Source organism: Mustela nivalis, assembly GCF_964662115.1.
Source record: "Mustela nivalis genome assembly, chromosome: 16".
NCBI lineage: Eukaryota > Metazoa > Chordata > Mammalia > Carnivora > Mustelidae > Mustela > Mustela nivalis.
In genome coordinates, this window is record NC_139035.1 from 63560192 (window position 1) to 63582116 (window position 21925).

At 46.8% G+C, this 21925-nt stretch overlaps 2 protein-coding genes across 3 annotated transcripts in view; one reads left to right on the forward strand and one right to left on the reverse strand.

The window, feature by feature from the left end:
- SDHC (succinate dehydrogenase complex subunit C) overlaps positions 1-21925 on the reverse strand; it is a 51370-nt gene that overhangs the window by 27684 nt on the left and 1761 nt on the right. Inside the window, exons 1-2 of one of the 2 annotated variants that reach the window (XM_082704222.1) lie at positions 3627-3717; positions 3135-3377 (exon numbers count right to left, since the gene is read on the reverse strand). In XM_082704222.1, coding sequence (XP_082560348.1) covers positions 3135-3154 — 20 coding nt within the window. In that variant the 5' untranslated portion in view covers positions 3155-3377; positions 3627-3717. Of the gene's footprint in view, positions 1-3134; positions 3378-3626; positions 3718-21925 lie in introns of those variants that run through there. The other variant, XM_082704221.1, reaches the window with a different exon arrangement.
- MPZ (myelin protein zero) lies at positions 7691-12807 on the forward strand. The gene is made up of 6 exons (XM_082703937.1): positions 7691-7838; positions 10213-10379; positions 10619-10832; positions 11100-11235; positions 11404-11464; positions 11586-12807. The coding sequence occupies exons 1-6, from the start codon at positions 7772-7774 to the stop codon at positions 11685-11687; spliced, it is 747 nt and encodes a 248-aa protein (XP_082560063.1). The 5' UTR covers positions 7691-7771; the 3' UTR covers positions 11688-12807.

The following is a 21925-nucleotide window of genomic DNA, read 5'->3' on the forward strand; positions in this document are numbered from 1 at the left end:
GATCTCAGGGTCCTGGGATTGAGCCCCGCCTCGGCTCCCTGCTCAGCAGAAGCCTGCTTCTCTCTCTCCCATTCCCCCTGCTTGCATTCCCTCTCTCACTGTCTATCAAATTAATAAATAAAATCTTTAAAAAGTTCTCATTAATGGCTATTAGCACTCAACCTACTCCCAAGCTACAGCCTGATTTCTTCTTTCCTCTCACCCCCCCATGCATATGCGAGGCGTCACCCAATCCTATCAGGACTGTCCAAGAAACTTCAGTCCGTTGTCTTAGTCCTTATTCTTTTCATTTCTCACAAAGAGGACTATAAAAGGAGCTCTTGGACTCTTTCCCTAGCACCCCTCTCTTCCCTATCATTCAATATTACCGAAGCTAACTTCCTGAAGAATAAAGCTGATGTCATTGCTCTTCTGCCCCAAAGACTTTTAACAGTTCCCCGCTGCTTGCAGTTCAAGGTCTAGACCCATTCTCCCACAAATTCCCTTCAGCCCCTTATACGTCTACCACACAGAGTATTATACACATACACCAAGAAAGAGCAAGCCATCGTAGGACCACACGCTTCTGCTCGTGCTGTTCTTTCAGGGGAACCTCGCTCACACTCTGACAAAATCATCCTTCAAAACCCAACAACTCCTGGATGGCGACTTCAGTTTCTTCAGCCTTGCTTGGGCCTTGCTTCTACACCACTTTTTATCTCTGTATCAACACAGATTATGCTGTTTAATAATTAATCTATTTTCTCCTCTGCTAGCCTGAGCTCTTCCAGGATAGGACTGGAATGCTTTGTGTCCAGAACACCTGTAATAATGTCTGACACATAAGAGAGGCTCAAAAAAAAAAAATGGTTTTGTAAATGAATATGCTTATTTTAAAAAGCAGTCTTATATATGTAAAGTTAAACCTTATTTTTAGAGGTGTTTCACAAGTAGCACTTAATATGATGTGCAGATAGTTAATGACTCTTGGTGACTTTGTGCTTAAGCACCATGAACTTTATTAGAAGCCTAGCTGTTCTTAGCTTAGTTCTGAATTTCCATCTTGGCTTTGGCAAGGCACTTCTGGACTGAGTGCCAACAGAGCGTGCATTACTCAGCAGGTTATTTATTCCTGGCTAGTCTGCGAACTGTTTGGGGAATATACAAAATATAGAGCACTATTCAAAAGTCATGATATACAGTACTCTGAGCACTAATAATTTTTAGTTAGCCAAACATTAAAAATGTTTAACCAATACTTCTTTTTAAATGGGCCCAAGTTATTGCTATTTTCATTCACAATGAGGAAACCACAATCATGGAACCGGTGACGTTGACTTGTCCAAAATAATGGAATTCGTGACAATACCAGAACTAGAAACCAGCTCCTATAATTGCTTAGAAGGTATGTTCCTCTGAGGCTAAATCAGCACATTATGAACAGTTCCAAATCCCTGTAGTGAAATGCAACTTGACTCACAACATCCATCAGAAAAAAAAAAAAAAAAAAAAAACTTGGGGGGCACCTGGGTGGCTCAATGGCTTGGGCGCCCAACTCTTGAATTCAGCACAGGTCATGATCTCAGAGTCGTGAGACTGAGCCCTGGGACCTCAACCCACTCTCTGCTCAGCAGGGAGTCGGCTTGAGATTCTCTCCCCTCTGCAAACATGTTCTCTTTTTCTAAAATAAATAAAATACATCTTAAAAAAAAATTTAATTCCCTATGTCCCCTCTTAAGAAAGCCCTTGTGAGAAAAGAAGAGAGGTGCCCTTCCCATGAACTTCAGGTTACTACTAATGAAAGAGAAGTCTATTTCTTCTCTTTCATTGAAATCTTTCATTGAATCTAGGATTCAATGCTAGTGGTGACCATCCTACACATCTCAAAAAGTGTATGCTTAATGAGTACGATAACTGTCAGCTTCTAAATTATCCTGAAAGTCTGTTTAGAACCAATATGATCACAGCCAGCCAAATGTTAATTCTACCAAAAGTCCCTGACATCTACCAAAATATATCAAAGAATTCAAAATCAGTCAATTATGGCAAAACTACCTGGAATAAAGAATGCAGGTCTGGCATGACTGGCCCTGGCATACCTTAAGGGGGGGAAAAAAGATACATTCGGAAATAAGAGACAGGGAGGAAAATGATGGATTAAAGTAACCCATTCCTGATCTCAACTGCAAGAGGAATCATTTTGTCACAGAGAAAAACTAAACAAAGTCCCTCTATTTTTATACTGGGTGACTCTAGTGGAAAAAGAAATGAGAAGACATTTGGGGAAATCAGGAATTAAATCTCAACAACATTAAAACTAACTTTCCACAGCAACAGTTTCCAAAAATAGGCCTGGCACGAAACTGTGCTGGCCTTTGTACCAAGAGGGCTAAAGTCACTGAAGTTGCTGCGTCTATAAGGGCTCTGAGTAGAGAACGAAACCTAGAAAGAGGACAGCTCAGAATGGAAGGAAATCTAGAGTACTCCGGACAGTGAATGACCTCGTACGGAAAAACTGAGACATCCACTCCCCCTCCCTTCTCACCCCAAACGCAAAGAGAAATTACAACTGAATTAGCCGGGCTGCTGTGGGGCGGCGGAGCGACCGCTACCGGCGCTGTTGCTAATCGCCAGCGCCGTAAGGCTCTAGGCCTCCTATCCCCTCCGCCAGGGGCCCGTTCGGGACTCAGACCGTGCCCGCTCACAGCCAGCACTGGCGTTTGCGGCAGGTATAAGCAAAGACAGAGCACACCACGATCCCTCTCCCCGAGGCCCAATTCCTGAGTAAGACCTCGGAGTCCTAGCGGATGATCCGCTGACCTCCAAATCATAACTTTACGGCCTCGGAGCTTGGCTCTGGGAGCGGCCCAGCGCCACCTGGGGAAAAAGTACTGGAGCTGGGGGGAAGTGGAAGGGGCGACAGCCGCGCGACCTGTCGGTAGGCAGTAGGGGCGAGATAACGGGCCGGTGACCCCGAATACCGGAGCGGCTGGGGGGAGGGAAGGGGCCCTAGGATTCCACAGCGCGTGGCACGCACACCCGTGGGCCCTGTCCCTGCCCAGGCACGGGGCAAACACCCGTCAGCAAGACGTGAGGGACAGCGCAGGCCTCCCGAGGGCCGCGGACAACGACTCCCAGCCCCAGGCTAAAGTCACCTCAACAAGAGCGCAGCCATCTTGAGTTCCGGCCTGGACGGAAGTGACGTTCAACGCCCCCGCCGCCTTAGGGCGGGGTCTCTGTCACGTGACAGCACGAGCTCTTTATAAAGGTTGGAGGCGCCCCTGTGCGCAGTTTTGTTCTCTCTCCTTTTTTCCCTTCCCCTCCGTTGTCTTCCAGAAGGACTTGCCAGGGCTTCTGCAGAAACGGAGCGGACTCAGACTCTGCAGTATGCGTTTTACCTGCGAACAGAATTCATTTTGTGGAACATCTGACTTGTCCTGATTCTTCACCAGGGACTCCTCCGTCTAGTTCGCTCCACCTGCTTCCCAGATAGGGCCGCAGGGCACCCACGGAAACGGGCTCCATCCCGTTCTAATGGGAAGCTTGGCCAGGGCAGGGAGGGATACACAAGTTGAGACCCAAGCTGAGGAAGGAGCGCGAGACGACGCAGACCACCATCCCCAGACAAGGGAGCCGCCTCTGTGCACCTGCGTTAGCTTTGTGCCCCGCAGTTCCTGCGCTTGAGCTCCCGCCTGGGCCGGACGCCCACGAGCCAAACACAGCGCTCTCTTGTTCCTTGTTTCAAGGCTATGTGGGTGACACCCACAGCTAGAGGAACCCGGGGTGGGGGGGAAGCTCGCTTTTGATTTTTAAACACACGCACACGAGTGTGTGTGTGTGTGCGCGCGCGCGTGCACTTTTGAGGAACCCAAGCACAGTGTCAATTGCAGAACACTTGTGACTTAAGGAAGAAAAGGGGAGTGCGAAGAATAGAAAAGTGAATAAGTTCTTGAGACTCGTTTTGCGGGGGGTGGGAGTGAAGGAGCGAAGCGCAACTCCTACTAAGACTTCAGCTACATTAATATTCGGATCTCATTTATATTTAGCCCTCCTGCACTTCTTTCAGGATTTAAATAGCACAAATTCACTTATTTCTTCACCAAATGAAAATACCATTTTGCATTTCTATAATACTTGACAAAGAAAGCACTTTTATAGACTTCTGGGCTGGGAGAGACCTTAGAGGCTCTTGGGCCTGATTTTTTATCCAGTGCAGAAATCTCTTCTTCAACACTTAGGGCCACTGGTCTTCAGGACTCTGCTCGAACGCATTCGGTAATGGTTACCTCAAAACTCAAGTTTCATATAGTGAACAGTTTAATCATTAGAAAGTTGCTAAATTAAAGTACAGTTTTCTGGGGGTATGTGGCTGGCTCTGTAGGAGGAGCATGCGACTCTCCATCTTAGCATTGGGAGTTCAAGGCCCAGGTTGGGTGTAGAGACTATTTACAAATAAAATCTTCAAAAATAATAAAATAAAATAAAATGCAGTTTTCTGGTGTTAAACTTCCAGTCATTGATCCTACTTCGGCCTTCTGGCTCTTCACGTTAACAAATCCAATACATGCCTTTTTCACTTAGCTCTTTGAATAATTTCACTTAATATGTATTAACTTTTTGCCCAAGTATATGAAAGGGCTTTAGGGGATTCAATGATACAAACATGTAATTTTCCTCAAGAAGTTTGTAGTCTTATCAGGATCAGTAAGTAAATAAATACAAAAAAGAAAGTAACAATCCCATGAAAGAACTATGGGTAAAAAGGGTGGGGGGGTCAGAGCAAAAAGTGATTATTTGCCACTGGGAGGTGCGGTTAGGAAGGTATAATTGACTACAACATGCCCTGAACATTCACTAATGATTTTCCCTGTGGAGTTTATCATCAAGTCCTGTACTTAGAGTTCCACAATCCAAACCCAATAGTATTCACAGAACCCACCATCTCCTGTGTAAGGAGATGACAGGTAGGTACCAGGAGACTGTGGCTTTCTAGGTCAACCTGCAGTGATTCCACTTCAGGAACAACAGCGGTCTCCCTCCTCAAATTAACCTGTAGGGCCCATAATTGATGGAATTAGTCACATTGAAATTCAAACAAGACATTAAGTCAAGCCCCTTATCACCCGGGCTAAACTTTTTTTTTTTTTAAGATTTTATTGGGATGCCTGGGTGGCTCAGTTGGTTGGACAACTGCCTTCAGCTCAGGTCATGATCTAGGAGTCCCGAGATCGAGTCCCGAGATCGAGTCCCACATCGAGTCCCACATCGAGTCCCGCATTGGGCTCCCAGCTCCACAGGGAGTCTGCTTCTCTCTCTGCCCTGCTCCTCGCTCATGCTCTCTCTCCCTGTCTCTCTGTCAAATAAATAAATAAAATCTTTAAAAAAAAATAATAAAGATTTTATTTATTTATTTGACAGAGATCACAAGTAGGCGGAGAGGCAGGCAGAGAGAGGAGGAAGCAAGCTCCTTGAGATCATGACCTGAGCCGAAGGCAGAGGCTTTAACCCACTGAGCCACCCAGGCGTGCCCACCTGGGTTAATCTTAAAAATAAGCAGGAGGAGGTCAGAGAAAGAAAGGGAAACAAAGAAGGGAGAACATTTCAAAGGGGAGGCAACAATCAGGAGAGCTTTGGTCTGAATGATTTTTTTTTTGGCGGGGTGTGTTTTAAAACTCAGCTCTGACTATGTAAACACTCCCATCCCTAACCCCATATATCACACCAAAACCTTCGGGAAATTCTTATTGTTAAGAGTTAGTTGGACAGGTAGGTAGGCAGGGCCGGGGTCCCCAACAAGAAAATATGGGAGTCAGGACAGCTAAGATAAAACAGAACACCCTGTTTTTCAGATTAGACAGAACCACACTGACATTCTGCTTTGCTGCCTTTGCAGAAATGACTTCTGCAAAAATGTCCTAAACTAAGGCAATTAACCACAAAGCATTTGCCAATAGCATGAGCAAGGGACAATTAAGACATAAGCCCCCCAGATGTCAGCAAAAAAAAGACCATCAGCACAGAGACATTAACCTAATAGGTAGAGAGATAACGTGACCAAAGCCCTGATTGGCATGACTTAACAGGCCGGGATTGCTTAAGATCATTCCACAAAAGAGCTGATAAAAACCCCTAAACTCAGAAACTCTGAGGGCAACCCTCTCAGCCCCCAGCCTGGGAGCTTTATGCTCTTGCTCAATAAATTTTGCTTTGCTACCCACCACTCTTCTTCTGGTCTACCTCTTTGTTCTTTGAAGTGGTCTGACCAAGAACCATGGACGCTAAGGGAGCAAAAATCCTATAACATTATGATGTACCAATTAAACGCACTCTCTTTTGTCTGCCACTTAAGGCCCTTCACCAATTCGTTTCAACTCTCCTGGACAGACTTGTTTCCTATGACCTCCTTTAAATTCCCCCAAATCAAGTCAAAGTGAAGGGCACAAGATCTGCCTTGAATGTGCCCAATACTTCACAAACCTACCCCATACAAACACACACATACACACACATTTTCCTACCTCTTTGTTTTTGCTTTTGCTCTTCTGCCTGGATACCATCACTACCCATTCCATATCTAATATTGCCTTCTATATACAACTCCCCCTTCCTCTGAACTTCACTTATTTTATTTCTTTGTTTGTTAAGTAGGCTCCACACCCAGCGTGGAGCCCAATATGGGGCTTGAACTCACAACCCTGAGATCAAGACCTGAGCTGAGATCAAGAGATGCTTAACCGACTGAGCCACCCAGGTGCCCTGGTTTACTTTTGTTTTTAATCTCTGTTACATAACAATCTCCCTGACATTTGTGAAGTATTGCGCATATTTGAGCAGACCTGGTTGAGCCCATCTTGGTATTCTCAGCACTTTGTTCATCTCTCTGCTGTGGCAAGCATCATGGTTTATTATATTGGGTTATTGATGGGTTCGTCCTCCAATCCTCCCTTCTCTGCCCCCCCCAACTAGATTTTAAACTTCTTCATGGAGAAACTTAATTTTCATTCCTTTTTCTGTTACCCACATACTCATACTTTACATACAGCTGGCACTCAGTATGGTTTTGTTGCCGTGTTGTAAATTAACATGGACTTGAACTTCAGTATGGGGCACTGAAAATTCTCTGATGAAGAGGGAAAGCTCAGGGGATTCTTCGCTGGATACTTTCCAATGGGGAAAAGCTTTATCAGGGAAGAATCACCCAGGATGCAGGGAGATGGAAGAAAAAAAAAAAAAAACAACTCCCAGATGACCTGGTCATTTCAAGGAGCCTGTAATGCAACCCAGAGTCATCACAAAAAGAAACAAACAAACAAGGAATATCCCATTTTCACATTCTCTGGGGGAGCCATTCTCTGGTAAGGATGCTGCAGAGGAACGAACCCCTTCTTGGAACCTTAGAATTCAGGTTCCCCTGCCCATGCGTCCCTCAGAGAAGTGTGTTTATGTCCCTTTTTCTGTCCCTCTCCCTCACAACCCCCCCCACCCCAGCATTCCAGCCCAGGGCAGGGGGAGGCCAGCAGACACAAAGCTCTCTGTGTATGGGGTGGTATGTGTCCCCCCCACCCCTCCACCCAGAGGACACAATGCCCCTTCTGCTCCCTGTGCTCTGCCCCCCTCCCCACCACCTCTCAAGTGCACATGCCAGGCTGCAATTGGTTACTGGCTCAGGACAGCCCCCTCATACTGGGGCTCCAGGGGATTTTAAGCGGATTCCAGGAACCCCCCGCTCAGTTCCCTGTCCCCCACTCTCCCAACCCCGCAGACGCTCCGGGCCCTAGCCCCTGGCCCAGCTATGGCTCCTGGGGCTCCCTCGTCCAGCCCCAGTCCTATCCTGGCTGCGCTGCTCTTCTCCTCTTTGGGTAAGTGGAGCCGCCCCAGTCTGGGGACCCTGGGGCTCCGGATGCCTCTCAGCAACCTTGTCACTGCCTTTGCTGCAGTCCCCCTGCAACCGAAGAGCGAGCAGGAGCAGGAAGGTGATATTGTATTCAGAGGGAAAAAATATATATGTATATAGTTTGGAGGGAGGCGATAAAGGTATTCTGTGAAGGGAGAAGATAAAAGAGTGTAGAGAATTTCCCTGAGGTGGACCTGACTGGACCCAGGCTGGAAAGCAGTAACCTGGCCCCAGAGCCATGTTGAGGGCCCGGTGGGAAGCAGTGTCATTGTGTGGTAGGGAACAGGGTCGGACACCCAGTTCTGGTCCCTACACATTCCCTAGTAGTGTTTGAGGGGCTTAACCTTAGTTTCCCTCAATAGAAAAGTCAGGGAATGTGATCTAAGGAAGGAGCCCAAGGTTTGTGGTCCCAACTCCTCCAATCCTTTGTCTGTGGGTGCCTCAGTTTCTCCCCTTGGATCCGTTGTCCATTATGTGGGTGAGTGGAGTAGAAGGGAGAGTCTACGAGATTCTAAGAACTTGACCATCTAAAGTGGTCTTGCTTCATGAGTTGACCAACCCCTTTCTTATCCCATGGCAGATGTTGGGTGAGCGAGGGGAAGTCAAAGTAGGGTTATTGGAGTGGATGTTTCCCTTCTCCAAACTGCCCCAAATCCTAGTTCAATAGATGAGCAGTAGACAAATTGGGGGCGAGGGAAAACTGCTCAGAATAGCCAAGGTTCTCTGCTGTCAGCTCTCGGAGTCCTAAACCCGTACTCTTCTGGGTGTTGTACTGGCCTACTCTGGGACATCCAGAGAAAATGTTAAAGCTAGGGGTTGAGAAGGCCATAGTGAGGGAAATGGTGAGAGGGAGACTTGGAGAATAAGGAAGAGAGTTCTGTCCCAGAACATGTCCACCCGGGAACCATTGAACAGAACTGAAGGGCAGTGGCTGATGTTAGAACAGAGGAATAGAACTTAGATCCAATGAATAATCTTTTTTGTTGCATTTGGGTTTCCCAAGAGAATGGAGTGAGTCACTGATATTTCGTGCTGAGGTGGGAGATTTGAGACTATGGAGCAGGAGTGGGGGGGTTAGCGGGTAGGGGGTGCCATAAGCCCCCAACATTGGTCAGACAATGAGTCTCTGTTTGTTTGGTTGCTTCCTCCTCCTCCCATAGAACAAAAGGGTCTACAGTTGCCCCCACCCAGGGCCAGCCCACACACATAATCTCCCTGGAATGGCCTTCCTTGTGTGGGTGAGTCTTGGGAGAGGCACTGGGCCAGAATGGCCAAGAGGAGAGTGAGGAGGGTCAAACCACAGACGGCTCACACGCAGAGTCATCTGAGCTCTGGACTCAGGGATCTTCCTTTGTATCCAGCTTCCCCTAAGAAGGTTACAAGATCCTTCCCTCCCTGACCTCCCTGTCAATGGCAAGCTGTGTGGCGACCAGGGATTCAGCAGTGAGGACAGCTGACCCAGGGAAAAACTTCTTTAGTTATTTTCATTTTTTTTTTTTTGTAAGAAATTTGAGTTTGTGGTGCTGTGGAATACTATACAGCTGTTAAAAATAAGATTGATCCATATGATTTAACATGGGAAGCTCTGATAGATAGATAGATAGATTATATATATATATAAATATATATATATATATATTTATATATATATATTCTTAAGTGAAAAAAACCAAGTAGAATATGATGCAATGTATGTCAAAAGAAAAGAAAGCTCCATAAAACAAAACTATTTCACATAAGCACATGTACTTCTTGAGTTTGTTGAGTTTATATTGCCTTTGATACATAGAAAAAGGTTCCACATTAAACTGATTAACAGAAGTCATACATGAGACGGACTACAGGAAAGGAATTGGTTGGTGTGTGTATTAAGAGGAACTCGAGCTGTATCTCTGCAGTTTGAATAGTTTATAAGAAGAATGCAAAATATATTACTGTATAACTTCTGATACATTTTATTTTTATTTTTTTAACTTACAATAAATTTTAAAAACCTTAAAGCCTGCAACTAAGGGGTGACTTAAGAGTTAAATACTGACCCAAAGAGAAAGTGAAACATGGAGACAGAATCCAACTTCTGGAAGTCCTCAAGAGAGTTCTGTTACTGTTGGTTTTATTTATTTATTTTTTTTAAATAAACATGCTAAAGAGCTTGAACCAACACAGTGTTTCCACCCAGCTTTTCAGTCAGCCCGGAGAGATCTGGGCTTGAGAGTAGATCACAACTACCCCAGCTTTGCTATGGTCTCTGACTCAGCCTTTGACTTCCTACTGGTCTCACTTCCTCTATATGCCTCGTTGGGCACACCTGTGCATCTGATTCACCTCTCTGCTTACAGTGCTCCCCCTGGCCCAGGCCATTGTGGTTTACACGGACAGGGAGGTCCACGGTGCGGTGGGCTCCCGGGTGACACTGTACTGCTCCTTCTGGTCCAGCGAGTGGGTCTCAGATGACATCTCCTTTACGTGGCGCTACCAGCCTGAGGGGGGGCGTGATGCCATCTCGGTGAGTGCCTGGGGGAGTCTGGGTTTGAATAATGAAAGGGTGGCTTCAAAGAACAGTAGAAAAGAGTACTTGGGCAGAGGTGGGGAAATCCTTTATGAGCTATAACCTTAACTTTGGCAAGGCAAGCAGCAATCTGACTAGAGCCTATCTACACTGTCTCCCCCACCCCAGCTACCCTCTCCAGCCCGGGATCCCTTCCCCTAAGGCTAGACTCACATACTTGCCCTGATCCCTCATAGATCTTCCACTATGCAAAAGGACAACCCTACATTGACGAGGTGGGGACCTTCAAAGAGCGCATCCAGTGGGTAGGGGACCCTCGCTGGAAGGACGGCTCTATTGTCATACACAACCTGGACTATAGTGACAATGGCACCTTCACTTGCGACGTCAAGAACCCACCAGACATAGTGGGCAAGACTTCTCAGGTCACACTCTATGTCTTTGAAAAAGGTGTGAGGGGGTCTGGGAATGCGCGGTGGGACGGGTATGGGGGAGGACTGACGGGTATGGGGGAGGACTGACGGGTATGGGGGAGGACTGAGGGGCTGGGGGAAGAGGCAAAATGCCTGGCCATGGCTCTTCGGGTTCTGGGAGGGTGGGCGGATGGCAGCCTTGGCTGAGAGCTGCACATGCCGCCAGCAGGGGACAGGTGTGGGGCTAAGACCCAAAGGGGCATGACCCTGCTCACTCCGTTCCTTCTTTTCCCTCCCCTCCTAGTGCCAACCAGGTACGGGGTAGTACTGGGAGCCGTGATCGGGGGTGTCATAGGGGTGGTGCTGTTGCTGCTGCTGCTTTTCTACCTGATTCGGTACTGCTGGCTGCGCAGACAGGCGGCCCTGCAGAGGAGGCTCAGGTAAGGGCAGCCTGCTAACCCTGCCTCTAACCGCACTGTGGCCCATCTGGGCAGATGCTCCAGTGAGGGTGTGGGGGGCTGGGAGCCATGGCGAAGAGGAAGGTGGAGCTGCTCTGGATGGGGCTCCGGCCTGCTGGGGGCCAACCGACGCAACCCCTTTCCCTGCAGCGCCATGGAGAAGGGGAAATTGCATAAGGCCGGGAAGGACTCCTCCAAGCGCGGCCGGCAGGTGAGTGGGACCTGGGCGGGAGCTGGGGCACAGTGGGGGGGGCAGCAGGGAGGGGCGGGGTGGGGAGTCACGCCCCATCGGACCTCGCCAATGACCCACGGACGTGCGCCCCTCCCTGCAGACGCCGGTGCTGTACGCCATGCTTGACCACAGCAGAAGCACCAAAGCGGCCAGTGAAAAGAAAGCCAAGGGGCTGGGGGAGTCTCGCAAGGATAAGAAATAGCGGTTAGCGGGCCGGGCGGGGGGTCGGGGGGCAGGGGCGGAGCCCACCAAAGGCCCTCAGGTGGTGGTCATTGAGATGGAGCTACGGAAGGATGAGCAGAGCTCGGAACTCCGGCCTGCGGTCAAGTCCCCCAGCAGAACCAGCCTCAAGAACGCCCTCAAGAACATGATGGGCCTGGACTCGGACAAGTGACCACCCCCCCGGGCCCTGCCAGAGCAGGGGGACCTAGGCTCCTCTTAGCCCCCGTCTAGGTGCTTTCCTCCTTAGCTCCCCAGCCCCGCCCTGCCCTTAGCATGCTTTGAGATGTAAGTTTCATTCCAAGTTCATCCCTCACGCACCTCCTACTTTCCCCACCTTCCTTCCCTGGCTTGCTGGGAGCCCAGGGCCCGACCCCTACCCTTCACCTGCCCCAAGGACTGTGTGTTTGGTGCCTATCCCTCCGGCACCGAGAAGAAAGGGACCTTGACACCCCGTGCCTCAACCCCCAGGCCACCTGGCCTTTCCATCCCTTGCAATGCCCGGCGTGTCCCTCGCGCTTTTCTTTCCGACCCTCCCTCCCCTCCACCAGGTGGCCCAGCTCCACACTGTGCTCCTCCCAGCTAACACCCAGACCACCCAGACCGGACTCTCCTTCAGGGTTGATTTAGGTTCTTAGGTATTTTTTATTTTTTAATCCATTCCTTTTTGTTTGTTTGCCTGTGCCCTCCCCCATGACTGAGTACCAATGACGTCATGTGGTTTTTGCAATTTCCCCACTCCCCCATTAAATCCTTAATGGAGAGCCTGCCGAGCAGAGGGGCCCCTGCCGCTCAGTCCTCAACTACAGGGTTGGTGCCCCTGACCGCTTTGGAGCACTGTTCCGGACTCAAGGTCGTGGGGAAGGAGAGGCAGAGAGAGGCCAAGATTCCTCATAGTCCAAGGGATTGGGGAGGGGCCAATTAAGTTAGGAATGGCTTTTAAACAACCAAAGAGAAAGGAGAAACAGATGGGAAATGGTGGGGGGAGGGGAGAGGCTGCACTCCCAGCCAGAGGGGATTGTTAGGATTTTTCTACATTCTGTATATTTCTTCTCAAACCCCCAGTGTCCTTAAATGTTTAATAAACACTGACATTTCCAGAAGTTCTGCCTCCGTCTCCAGTTTCCTCATTCTCCTGGGAATATCCCGGTCCCTGTCCCATCCCCAACCTCCTACCTTCTCCCAGCCCTGCCCTCTCCCAATCCTCTTCCTCATCTACTGGTTTCAGTTACGAATTCGGCTTTATGGGGGCGCCTGGGTGGCTCAGTGGATTAAGCCGCTGCCTTCAGCTCCGGTCATGATCTCAGTGTCCTGGGATGGAGCCCCGCATAGGGCTCTCTGCTCAGCGGGGAGCTTGCTTCCCCCTGTGTCTCTGCCTGCCTCTCTGCCTACTTGTGATCTCTCTCTCTGTCAAATAAATAAATAAAATATCTATAAAAAAAAAGAATTTGGCTTTATGGTATGGACTTCCATAGGAAAGTGGAAGAACTCGGAAATCAGAGGAGAAGACATATTCAACAAATTCGTGCTAAACTGTGTGTCAGGCTCTGCATTTACACAGCTAAAACACGGGCTCCCTCTTTCCCAGGATCTGAATTTTTTTTTTTTAAAGATTTTATTTATTTGACAAAGAGAGAGACAGTGAGAGAGGGAACACAAGCAGGGGAGTGGGAGAGGGGCAAGCAGGCTTCCCGCAGAGCAAGGGGCCTGATGCAGGGCTCTATCCCAGGACTCTGGGATCATGACCTGAGCACTTGATCCTAGGACACTGGGAACATGACCTGAGCCGAAGGCAGCTGCTTAACAACCAACTGAGCCACCCAGGCACCCCTGGGATCTGAATTTTGAAAATAGGTCAGCCACTCACTAGCTGTGTGACCCACAGCTAGTTATTTGACTTTGGTAAGGCTGTTTTTGCATTTGTAAACTCAGATAACTGCCCTTCTTAATTCCAGGATTTTTATGAGAACCACACGAGATCCTGCATATGGAAAACTTGGTAAACTATAAATTGATGTGTGATGAAGATATTAGGGATCAGTCCTTTAGAATGTTTCTACATCCTGCCTAAAGTATTACACTTTACAAACTAGCATAAATTCCAGCCCTACAACAGGCACAAATACAACTTTACTTTGGTCACTATCTGAACTATTCTATTAATACCTCTATCTAGTTTGTTGGTATTCTATTTTAGGCACACTATTAATATCCTGGAATACTTAGATGATTGTGGAAAGACGTATATACATATCATTTTCCCTGGGGGACAAGAGGGCAGGTCACTGGTGGCAAAACAAAACAAAACCAAACCCCAAAAAAACCTCCTACAAGTCATCTCTTCACCTTGTTAAGAGGTTAAAGATAAGATTTTATTTTTTCAGAGATTTTATTTATTTACCTGATAGAAAGAGTGAGAGAGAGAGAGACAGAGAGAGATCACAAGTAGGGGGGAGAGGTGGAGGGAGAAGCAGACCCCTGTCAAACAGGGAGCCAAATGCAGGACCGATCCCAAAAAGGACCTCTGCTGAAGGCAGGCACTTAACCAACTGAGCCACCAGGCACCCTAAAGATAAGATTTCAACACCAGCTTTGCCAAAGACCAGAGTGCTTTCATTTACTTCAAGGGGCATCTTCCACTTTTTCAAAAAGAAATATTAACCCAAATTCATTTTAATATAAAGGCTAATAGATTCCACTGCATAAATGCGAATCAAAACTACAACGAGAGGGGCACCTGGGTGACTTAGTCGTTAAGCATCTGCCTTCGGCTCAGGTCAGGATCCCAGAGTCCTGGGATTGAGACCCACATTGACCTCCCTGATCAGCGGGAAACCTGTTTCTCCCACCCCCCCTGCTTGTGTTCCCTCTCTCCCTGTGTCTCTCTCTATCAAATAAATAAAATCTTTAAAAAAACACAAACCTACAATGAGATATGGCTTCACACCCACTAGGATGACTACTATCAAACAAAACAAAACAAAATAACCAGCGTTGTAGAGGATGTGGAGCAATTAGAGCCCTGTACTCTGTAGGTGGGAATGTAAAATGGTGCAGCCCCCATGGAAAGCAATATGGGGAGTTCCTCAAAAAATTAAATACAGAATTACCATATCATTCAGCAGTTCTGCTTTTAGACTTATACCCAAAAGAATGGAAAGCCAGGTCTTAAAGAGATATTTGTACACCCCTGTTCACAGCAGTATTATGCACAATACTCAAAAGGTGGAAGCAACCCAAATGGTCATCCATGGTTGATTGACTCTACACACAATTGACTGTTACTCAGAAAGGAAGGAAATTCTGACTTACACTACAACATGAATGAACTTGAGGACACTGTGCTATGTAAAATAAGCCCGTCACAAAGACAAATACTATGTAATTCCATTTATATGATGTACTTGGAGTCGTCACATCATAGAGACAGAAAGTAGAAAAGTGGTTTCCAGGGGCTGGGGGGAGCTGCTTAACTGATTGAGCCACCCAAGGGCCCCGCCCCACCCCGCCTTTTGTAAAGATTTTCTTTATTTGAGAGAGACAGAGAGCACAGATTACTTAAATATAAAATCTTAAAAAAGAAGAGATTGAAACAACCTGGAAGACATCTTTTGTTTGTCCCACACGATGTATATTTTTTAATTTAAATTAAATCTGCATTTGATTGTCCCAGGGCAAGGATCATCTTAAGCTAATATTGTTCCCCCCTTCCAGGTGAGACCTGCATTCTTACTACTCATTTCCTTACCCGCCTGACCCCTCTTTTTTTTTTTTTTTTAAGATTTTATTTACTCGACAGACAGAGATCACAGGTAGGCAGAGAGGCAGGAAGAGAGAGGAGGAAGCAGGATCTCTGCTGAGCAGAGGGCCCGATGCAGATCCCATGATCATGATCATGACCCGAGCCGAAGGCAGAGGCTTTAACCCACTGAGTCACCCAGGCGCCCCATGCCTGACCCCTCTTAATGTATGAATTTGCTACCCTGTCTTGAAATGCCCAAGAAATTGGACAGATTGTGGGTGGGAGTGAGGTTGGGTTAAGGAGGCTATAGTCAAACTACACACTCTCAGAGCTCTTCATGGCCCCTCAAACAGATGACCAGTCATGGTGTTCAACTCTGGCCACACTAGTCACCCCTCAGACTCAAACACAGTCCCACTAGATGCTCTGTTACCTGAAGACTAAATTGTGATGTTAACGTGTGAGTTTAACAATTTCTATGATCACGTAAAAATTAGAAGAAAGAGATGAAGGAAATGCTTGACTTAGACAAGTAAGCAAATATCCAAAACCAGCAAATAGAAAACATGTCAGTTCACTACAGTCCTTGTTTCTGGGATTGGTCAAGAAGCCATAATGGGTATGTAGGACCTGCTTCCACTACTCATTCCATATTTCCCTGCCCTCAGCCAGAAGGTCAGACAGTCCCGGTCTTAACCGGGTAAAGTGACCCAAACTCCCATTTCTGATTCAAGGTCTGAGCTCTCACTTGCCCTGGCTCTTTTTTGGTTGTTTCATGTTTTCCATGAGCCTTTACTATAAGGCAGGGAAGAGCTAAAAATAGCTTTCCCTGCTCCCAGTGTGCTCCAGCAACCCAAATTTCCCCTAGATTATTAGGATCCGTCACACCAGCCATCCCTGAACCTCTCGGTTCCCAGATGACCTGGTGATTGTCTCATCCTCCAGTGTAATGGAAACGTTGTGTTCACTGGTAGAAACAGGAGCAGTGTCAAAGGATCCTGGGTGACCTACTCTTACATCTAGAGCTGTTCAAACTTGGTTCTTTATATAGACCTTCCATTAACAGTAAGCTGCTATTGCCTACCCCCAATCTTATTGCTCGGTGGATAAAACAACAGCTGGTTTCTGATGGGAAGCACAGGCCCATAGTCACCTGATGTCCTGGGGTCTTTTCCTGCTAAGCTCACTCAAGGGAGTTCCACCCTGGCCTTATAAGCCTGGGCTCTGTATCACACACGATTTCTGAGTGTAGGAGACCAATTAGAGGAGCAGAGTATAATGTTTAGTTAGGGAGTCAAAAGGTCTGAGGTTTTTTGTTTTTTTTAAGATTTTATTTATTTATTTGACAGGCAGAGGGGCAGGCAGAGAGAGAGGTGGAAGCAGGCTCCCTGCCGAGCAGAGAGCCCGATGTGGGGCTCCATCCCAGGACCCTGGGATCACGACCTGAGCCGAAGGCAGAGGCCTCAACCCGCCGAGCCACCCAAGTGCCCCAAGATCTGAGGTTTTAAAGGAGTTTTCTAACCCCTCTGAATCGCTCTGAATTTATTAAATGGGTGTGATATTGTATAATTGTTAATGAGAATCAATGTGTTATCTTGACATTTATATTAAGAAATACATCTTTGGTCTTTGTCCTGTTTCTGGCATAGAGCTCCAAAACTCCGGGAATTTCCTAATTGATGAGAACAATAGTGATATCATTTGTTAGGTTAGTGAGGTGACATTTAGAAAGCCCTTACATAACCTAAAGATAGTGCTGGATGCCAGGAGAAGCAACCACATGATTAGAGGTCAGGAACTTTCAGTCCCATCCCTGTGACCTCCAGGGAGGGAAGGAGGGCTTAGAGGTTGAACTGATCACCAATGGCCAATGAGTTTACCAATCATGCCTGTGTAATGAAGCCTCCATAAAAATCTAGAAGGATGGAGTTCAGAGAGCTTCTGGGTTGGCAAACACTTGGAAACATGGTGATGGTGGTGTAGTTGGAGAGGGCATGGAAGTACCTTGTATTCCACTTGTAATTCAGTGTATTCCTTGTAATACACTGCCCTGTATTTCTATTCTATCTGGCCGTGTTAGAGTTCTATCCTTTCATAATAAGCCAATAATCTGGTAGGTAAAATATTTCTCTGTGAGCTCCTCTAGCAAGTTAATCAAATCCAAGGAGGACGTTGTTGAAACTTATGACCTAGAGAAAGTCGGTCAGAGGCATAGATGAAAACCGGGACTTGCAAGGGGCATCTGATGGGGGTGGAGAGCAGTTCTGTAGGACTAAACCCTTAACGTGAGGGGTCTGACATTATCCCCAAGTACAAACTGAGTTGACTTGTAGGACATCCAGCTAGTGTTGGCGAGAATTGCTTGGTGGCGTGAGAACAATCACATACACAGAAACACAAGCATGCTAGAATTGGGAGCTGAGCCCATACAAGAGAAATACTGAATGTCAGATTATTAGATTGGTGTGAGAATAAAGAGAGTTATTACCTGATTCAGAAAAGACTTTAATAACAGCATCCTTCCTTAAAAAGTGCATTGGGGTCATCTAGAAGATCTTACCTTTTTTTTTTTTTTTTTTTTCTTAGAGAGAGAGAGAGCATATGGGAGGTGGGGGCAGAGGGGAAGGGAGAATTTTAAGCAGGTGTGAGCCCAGTGCAGAGCCTGACATGGGGCTTGATCTCGGGACCCTGAATATCAAGACCTGACCCAAAATCAAGAGTTGGAGGCTTAACCACCAAATACCCCTTTTAAAAAAATAATAATTAAATTAATTGTTTTGGAGCGGGAGAGAGAGGTGGGGGAGGGGCAAAGGAAGAGGGAGAGAGGATCTTAAGCAAACTCTATACCCAGAGACAGCTCGATTCAGGGCTTGATCTCACAACACTGAGATTATGACCTGAGCTGAAATCAAGAGTTGGATGCTTAACCAACTGAGCCATCAAGTGTATTTTTTCTTAGAAAAATGGAATTAACAAAATGACTATTAAGAAATTATACCAGGGGGCACCTGGGTAGCTCAGTTGAACGCGACTGCCTTCAGCTCAGGTCATGATCCCAGCATCCTGGGATGGAGCCCCGGATGGGACTCCTGCTTAGCGGGAAGCCTGCTTCTCCCTCTCCCAGTCCTCTGCTTGTGTTCCCTCACTCACTGTGTCTCTTTCATATAAACAAATACAATCTTTAAAAAAGAAAAGAAGAGAAAAGAAAAGAAACTATACCAGGAGCTCCTGGGTGGCTTAGTCAAGCATAGGATTCTTGACTTCAGCTCAGGTCTTAATCTCAGGGCTGTGAGTTCAAGCCCCATGCTGGGCTCCACGCTGGGCAAGGAGCCTACTTTAAAAAAAAAAAATTATGCCAATATAAGATGAACAAGTCTGGGGGTCTAATGTACAACATGGTGATAGTAGCTACTAACATACTTGAATGTTGCTACGGGAATACATGTTAAATATTCTCACCATAAAAAAGAAATGGTCACTATATAATAAAGCAAGAATGTAGCCAATACTATGGTCCTCATCACTTTGCAATGTATCAAATCAATGGGTTATATACTCTTAAACTTATACAATGTTGTGGATCAATTATATCTCCCAAAAAGCTGGAAAAAAATAAGTTATATAAAAATCTATGTTCCGTACTCCTTCCCAGAAGACAGTTTTCATGTATTAAGTTAAATGGAACATGCAATGCTTACAAAGCCCTTGTGAGAAATTAGGCTAAGAGCAGTGTCTTGTCCATTGATCCAGGCTCCGTCAAGATAATAGTTTTACTGGCTTTCCTCACTCCTGGTTAGTCATGCCCAGGAAATAAAAGGGATCAGAACAATTCCTTAGGAAGCAGTTGCCCAGTGTGGATGAAGCCACATGGGTGTGTTTCCCTCACAAGAGTAGGACATCTCGGACTGAGCAAATGCATCTGTACACACACACACACACACACACACACTGAGAGACAGACAGCAATCTCATAAGCAGAAGGTTGATTCTAGCATGTGGATGTTGTTTAATATTGCTTTAAGGTAGAACAACGACTCAACAGAATCTGACTCACTTAAATCCCTTTGGCTATTCTAAAAGAACCACAGGTCGGGAATGGTCTGGAGAAGGAACTCACCCCTGTCTTTTGCAAGACCTAAAACTGGCATCAAACCAGACCTAGTTTTGATTCCTACTGTAGCTCTCTGCAACCTAGGACAAACCATCTGACCTCAAACCCTTGAGTTTTGTTAAGTTAATAGCTATCCTATGGTGCCTTTCAAAGAAGACATTGAGAATATATGTAAGCCATGTCACTAGGTTAGCTCCTCACCATTCTCTACCTCTGTCACTTTTCCTTTCTTTTCTGTTGAAGGAAGTGGGGAAGCTTCTCCCAGAAGAATGTACTCAGGGAGGAGGATCTAACTCACCATCCACTGGTCCGGACCTCAGTCTATCACCGTCTGCTTCACAATTCAACACCATCACAAAACAGACATGAACATTTTGTCTTGCAAAGACTTTCCTTTCAAGGCAGTAAGTGTGGCTCCCAGGTGAGCCCCCCACTATTTATCTTGTGGTCCCTCTCCAAGTGCTCTGCCCATGGTAAAGACTTACAGCTGAGCTGGAAGCTTTGGGGGTATCTTTTAGAGAGAAAAGGTGTGTAAGCAGAAGAAAGACAGTGTCCTGACTCTTCAGGCTCGTGCTGGGCCTGGCTTTCCAAAGGCTTAGGGCAACAGTTCCCAATGCCCCTTTTTTTTCTCCTGAACAATAATCGTATGCAATACAAACTGAATACCTACTTTCTTTTTTCTTTTTTTAAATTATTTATTTATTTATTTGTCAGAGAGAGAGAGAGAGAGAGAGATCGAGAGATCACAAGTAGGCAGAGAGGCAGGCAGAGACAGAGGGAGAAGCAAGTTCCCTGCCTAGCAAGGAGCCCGATATGGGACCCGATCCCAGGACGCTGGGATCATGACCTGAGCCAAAGGCAGCGGCTTAACCAACTGAGCCACCCAGGCGCCCCATGATACCTACTTTCAAAAAAGTAAATTGAACACTCTAACTGTATTATAAAGGTGAAATAAACAATTAATTTATAATAAAATGGAAAGCATTTTAACCAACTGAGCCACCTAGGCACCCAAAAAATGGACAGAAGTTTAATATGTCACGTCAGGTATGACTACACATATAATATAGCAGTCAGAGCCTTGAACCCAATACAGAATCCTTGTGAGCACAACAGCAAAAAAAGCACAAGTATCAGCCACTCAAATACCACAGGTACCAGTGTCCTGGTGACACGGGTTTCTGAAATGGTAAGCAACTCTCGGTAAAAGTTCTGAACAAAGCAAATGATAAGTTCCTTCAATCTACACATTAGTTGCATTTCTAGGAAATGCAGTGTTTAAAATGGCTCAAAAAATACTTTGTGTTCATATGTAAAATGAAGCTGAGTCCGAGGATCCCTCCGATAAGGGGGTCACTCACCTACACTGCTATCCGGTGGGACTTTTAAAAGACACGTGAGATGTGCGGCATTTTGCTCGGCACTGTCCTGGTCACTGCAGTACGCCTAGCGTCTTTGGCCCCAAGGCACGAGTGAATACCAGGAGACCCTCCTCCATGCCCACCCAACCCCCCGCAGATGAAGAGAACAAAAAATGACCCTGACGGATTTCCAAAACATCCCCTAGAGGGCAGTACGTTCCCCTGTTGCGAAGTGGCTTGAGGGGAGCACATGGGACCTGGAACGCTCCCGTGAATTAAAGGAAGAGTTGGATTTCCTTTCACGATGCCTTCATCTCCTCACGCTCAGACTTCGTGTGAGTCTGTTGACCCTCCCTCCTTCCTAGGCCCATGTACCAGCCCTACCTCCCAAGCTCTGAGACCCATTTCAGTCTCCGTTTCAGGCCATCCAGCACCAGGGAAGGCAGCTGGATAAGATCAATGGGGCTGATGGAATTCTAGATTGGAGGCTGGCAGAGCAGTCCGGTAAAGCCAAATGAAAGGAGGGCGGGGGGTCAGGGAGGATCCAGATCTTAGCTGTGTGGGCCACAAGAGACCACGTAGATATGCCTGAGCTCAGCTCAGGGAAGCCCTACCCTCAGACTTGGCTGGACAACATCCATGCCTTCTGGGCTATCTGCCTCCACTCATCCAGTCCCTCCCCAAGGTGGTACAAGGAGCAGAGTCTAGAGCCAGACTGCTGTTCCTGTCCTGGCTTGACCATTCGCTTCACTTTGAAAGGTTAGTTGATCTCTCTGTGCCTCAGTTTCTTCGTGTGTAAAATGGGGATAATAGTATCTATGTCATAGGGGTCTAAGAATTACATGAGTTGATACATGTAAAAGTGCCTGACACTAGTCATTTACAAATCTTAGATACGAACATGGTCATGACCATTCATGCCCTTCAGGGAGCATTACGCTAAGGAGTACCCCAAACTGGGGGATGAGCATTCCTAAGGACCCCAGCTACGAAGAAACTGAAGCTGA

Excerpts from the sequence above, each read along its gene's own strand:
- MPZ (XM_082703937.1), top strand. The coding sequence starts at position 7,772 with ATGGCTCCTGGGGCTCCCTCGTCCAGCCCCAGTCCTATCCTGGCTGCG. Across the intron at positions 7,839-10,212 it reads GCTGCTCTTCTCCTCTTTGG|TGCTCCCCCTGGCCCAGGCC; the intron begins GTAAGTGGAGCC and ends CTCTGCTTACAG. Across the intron at positions 10,833-11,099 it reads ACTCTATGTCTTTGAAAAAG|TGCCAACCAGGTACGGGGTA; the intron begins GTGTGAGGGGGT and ends CTCCCCTCCTAG.